Source organism: Musa acuminata, chromosome BXJ3-6, assembly GCF_036884655.1.
Source record: "Musa acuminata AAA Group cultivar baxijiao chromosome BXJ3-6, Cavendish_Baxijiao_AAA, whole genome shotgun sequence".
In the NCBI taxonomy this organism is placed as follows: Eukaryota; Viridiplantae; Streptophyta; class Magnoliopsida; order Zingiberales; family Musaceae; genus Musa; species Musa acuminata.
Genome location: NC_088354.1, coordinates 174,094 through 178,753, shown reverse-complemented (window position 1 = coordinate 178,753; position 4,660 = coordinate 174,094). Strand labels below are relative to the sequence as shown.

Genomic DNA, 4,660 nt, shown 5'->3' with positions numbered 1-4,660 from the left:
GAAGCATTGTGGCATTTATAGGGGAAAGAGGGTGTGAGAAATGTGTGGGTACGGTTACAGGGGGTAGGTGGCAAGATAGAAAAGCAGCACGTCGCACCTCAAGGGAAAAAGGCAGCTCTACGAAGACCACACGTCTTTTGAGGTGTTCTTCAAGTTTTCATCGAAGTACAGGGATTAGGTGAAGGGTTAAGACAACTGGCTTCCAGAGGTGAACTTTCCGACTGTAAGCAGGTAAGATGTTGATGGAGGTCAGTTTTTGATCATCCATAGAATGTAGAGGATTAAAGTCGACTTGATCCCTTTTTCATCCCAAATATCTCGCAAACTCTCGAAGAAGCGTAAACGCACCGAGCTGAGCTACAAAACAAAGGCCGATTGTACAGTCTCATCAGTGTGATTACTGAACTCAAGCTGAGCACAGCTATGATGGTGTTCGCCTGGCTATCGAACTAATCTGATGACGGATTGGTCAGGCTGGGCCGAGCTATAATGGTGTCTGCGATGCCAAGTCGAACTGCGATAATGTGCATGCACCGAACTGACCCGATGAGCTGAGTCGAGATGAAGCAATATCCATCTATCACGAATCTTTATCTTACATGGAATCGGGACGCATGTTCGTTTTCCCTATGTAACATGTAAACTCTTCCTCCGTCTGAGACAAGCTATCAAAAGAAGACTCCGTTACAATATGTGGACTGCAGAAATGCCTATGTTCTAAAATTCTAGTATTAAAGTTGTGGAAATAGAGCGCATACTAAAAAAAATAGTTTCTCACCGTTGGCATCTTTCGATGAATTCGAAACTCAACTTCAAGTTTTGACACTGTGTACATTTTATGGATAATACAAACAATATATAAAGATAAAGTAAATTCATAAAATACCGTTAATTATTTGAACAATGTTCTAAAGCCAACTTGATAAGAGAAGAAAAGACGAGTTCTAAGACCATGGTGGAGGATATATATATATATATATATACATAGAGAGAGAGAGAGAGAGAGAGAGAGAGAGAGAGAGAGATATGGTGGTAATTGCCGACAGTGTATTGCTTGTCTGCTTCAATTTAGGAAGAGAGAAATGGAGTCAGGTCAGTGGTAACTGTTGACAGCGTTTTACTTGTATGTTTCAGTATGTAGAGAGAGGTGTACAGAGTAGGACAAGTAATTGTTCAATATGTCTTCCTCGTACGTTTCAGTGATAGAGAGATTGATAAGTCTACTGATAGTGTTTTCGTTTGATGCTTCAGTACACAGAGAGATAAAGAGAGAGAAATATGGTCATGGATAAGTGGAAACTTGGCAGTGTTTCCTTGTGTATATTTCAAGGTGGGGAGAGAGATGGGTAGAGGTGGTTGTTGTGGACAGTATTTTCCTTGTATATTTGCAGTACATGGATAAAGCGTGCAGTCTGCATCCCCAGCTAACAGACGTAGACAAATATGAATCGCTGGCACTCGTCCACAGCATGATGATTTGACGTAACCTAACCCAGGATTAGGACTCCACCTACCCATCGTATCATTTCTCCAAGCAAAATGATCCGAAAACTTCCAAGCAAGTTCATGACGACCCATCCATCCATGTCTCAACACCCGCAAAAAGGGGAAATAAATGATGGCTTTGATGCTCAAGGAACTTGATGGGACGATCATGATGACATCATCATGTCTGATGTTTAAGTTAGGGTTCCAATCAAATTATGATGAGCATGACCTAAAATTAAAAAAATAATAAGAGTTTAACAATGCATGCCAATCTTGAATCGTGAAACGATTACTAATAAGGAAGTTTTTCTTCACAAAATTGATACAGCTCACAACCCGACAGATATGCTGATGAAACTGCTTCCTTCGACTAAATTCGAGCGCTGTTTTAATTTGATTCGATCAACCTGCAACGAGCTTTAGCTAATGCCCTATGGAGTGAGTACTTTTGGAAAAAGAGAAGATGAAATCTCCAAGTCGAACGAATTCGTCAAGGAGGAGAATTTATGGGAATCGACTAAAATTGAGTTAGATTTGGGCTCGAATCAAATCAAACTAGAAATTTTGACCCAAGTCAACCTGGCATTCCACATCGTAGTCGTACCTTGTTCCTGCATTCACACTCCCCTCACGCGAGGGTTTTCCCTCCGCGTTCCTCATCGCCACAATCGCCCATCGCAGTCACCCTCGCCGATTGTAGAAAGTCCACTCATATGCAGACAACGGTTTCAACGGATGATTCTGCATTGTTGCAAAGCAAACGATGGAAACATGAACAAACCATTGCAAGCATTCTCAGAAGAGAAGAACACAGAGCTACTGTAGCTTTGGCGACTGCTTTTGGACATCGATTCAAGCTACAGGTGGAGGAATACAGCAGACCTCAGCCAAAGAAGACACCTTTGCAACCAAAACAATGAAGACAAGTGGAAGAATATAGTGCATTCCCAGAGACGAGAGCATCAAATACGACCATAGTGCGATCGAATAGATCAAACAGTAGACCCCCCCCAATCATTGAATAGGAGCCAACCTTTCAGCGAAATCAAATCCAAATCCCCTGGCGGAGAATGAAGAGACGATCACTAACGGCGAATCCTTCTTCTTCCCTTCTCCAGCACCACTACCGGTATGTTGGCGAGGGATAAGAACGATGATCAAATTCTTAAGGAATGGAAAAGATTTGGAGGAGAACGAACCATTTTATTCGATAAGGTGCGATCTCAATTCCGAGTTCGGAACAGAAGAGGGTTTTGGGCACTTGGCTGTCGGTATCGCCGGCCCGTTTTCCTTGTGCCCTCCTAAGTGGTAATTCAAATGAAATGGGCCGAAGTGGGCTCTCTTCGAACATTTATAAGCATTCTCCCCCCTTCTTTGTTTCGCCGTGGTTAAAAGGACCGTCTTTTTCTGCCTTCTCCCACCGTTGGTACCGTCCGATAATGGCAGTCCTCCTCCCCCTCTCTAATCGCCTCCTCTCCAAATCCATACATCGTCTCCTCCTCGTCTCCCAAATCCCTAATTGCACTCACCTACACCCGTTTGCTCCCTCTCGCCGCCTCTGCGATTCTTCCTCGCAAAACCCTAACCCTACTTTTGATCCCAACTCCGACGCTCGCGGCCGTACCCCTCTGGAGAAGCAATTCGACTCGTGGGTCGACCGCCTCCGACCGGGCTTCACCGCCGACGACGTCGCAGCCGCCATCCGCGCGCAGGCTGATCCCGACCTCGCCCTCGACCTCTTCCGCTGGACCGCCCTCCGCCCCGGGTATCGCCACACCGCCCCGGCCTACCTCGCCATGCTTCAGGTCGCCGTCTCTGGCCGCCGCTACGCCCACGCCGAGGCCCTCGTCGACGAGGTCCTCGCCGGCGCCTGCTCCCCCGACCTCCCCCTCTTCAACGCCGCCGTACGTTTCTGCTGCTCCCGCCGCCACCTCTTCTCCCGCGCTTTCGACCTCTTCAAGAAGATGCTGCAGCGCAGCACCACCGCCCACACGTCGTGCCGACCCTCCATCGAGACCTACTCGATGCTCCTGGCCGCCGTCCTCCGCCGGTTCGGCAAGCCACCCGTCTCCTACGTCTACCTCCACTCCGTCCGGTCTCTGGCCCGGCAGATGAAGGCCTCGGGCGTGATCCCGGACACCTTCGCCCTCAACCTTATCATCAAGGCCTACTCCAAGTGCCTGGAGATGGACGAGGCCATCCGGGTCTTCAAGGAAATTGGGCTCTACGGCTGCGAGCCTAACGAGTTCTCCTATGGCTACATCGTGCAGGGGCTGTGCCAGAAGGGCTCGGTGGGGAAGTCCATGGACTACTTCAAGGAGATGAGGGCGAAGGGCCTGGTGCCGACCGCCACCGTCTACATGGCGTTGGTGTGCGGCCTGGCGCTGGAGCGGAGGCTCGACGAGGGGATCGAGGTGGTGTTTGACATGCTGCCCAACGGGATGGCGCCCGACTTACTAACGTACCGGACGGTGCTGGAGGAGATGTGCAGGGAGGGGCGGGCGGATGCGGCGTTCGAGCTGCTTGAGGAGCTGGGGAGGACGAAGGGCGCCATGGATCGCAAGACGTACTCCGACTTGTTGGAGGGGCTGCATTGGCTCTGCCAGCCTCGTGAGTGAACCAGTGATGATTGGTCGGCCGCCGTTCTGCTCCTCCGATCCTAGATTTTGTCGGGTGAGGACTAGATTTGGATCTCCAAAGCATGAATTCTTACGAGCTAAACACTTGAGATACCAAAAGAGAGATTTTTGATGGAGAAGATCTCTGGCTGCATGGATTTCCTGAGCCGGATTACTGCAACCTCGGGTGGGACATCAGCAGGTGAGCTCTTCAGAGTCTCAGTATACATTATGCTTGAAGGATGATCGAATCCTCTTGATTTATACAACTGGTTGGCCTCAATGTGGAGTCAAATTTTCTCCTTGCATGGCTACATATTTTGGAATAATGAATTAAACCTTATTCAAATGTTGGTAGTATCGATCAGGTTGTTTTCTGTTATAATTTCCTCTTCTTGTGGTAAATCTTTCATGTTCTTGGCATACTCAATTGTCTGATAGTCCTAATTTATGTAAATGGAACTGTTTTCATCTCATCTCTCAACCTTTGAGAATGTTGATGTCATCCTCTGAAGTTAATGCCATTCTGACCATAGTCACTGAAGTTGACTCCA

The 4,660-nt window shown here is 48.0% G+C and overlaps 1 protein-coding gene across 1 annotated transcript; it reads left to right on the top strand.

Moving 5' to 3' along the window:
- Positions 1-2,878: 2,878 nt before the first annotated feature.
- LOC135640039 (pentatricopeptide repeat-containing protein At3g25210, mitochondrial-like) lies at positions 2,879-4,660 on the top strand. The gene has a single exon (XM_065154135.1). It carries the CDS (start codon positions 2,928-2,930, stop codon positions 4,104-4,106), a length of 1,179 nt encoding a protein of 392 aa, XP_065010207.1. The 5' UTR covers positions 2,879-2,927; the 3' UTR covers positions 4,107-4,660.

Excerpts from the sequence above, each read along its gene's own strand:
- LOC135640039 (XM_065154135.1), top strand. The coding sequence starts at position 2,928 with ATGGCAGTCCTCCTCCCCCTCTCTAATCGCCTCCTCTCCAAATCCATA.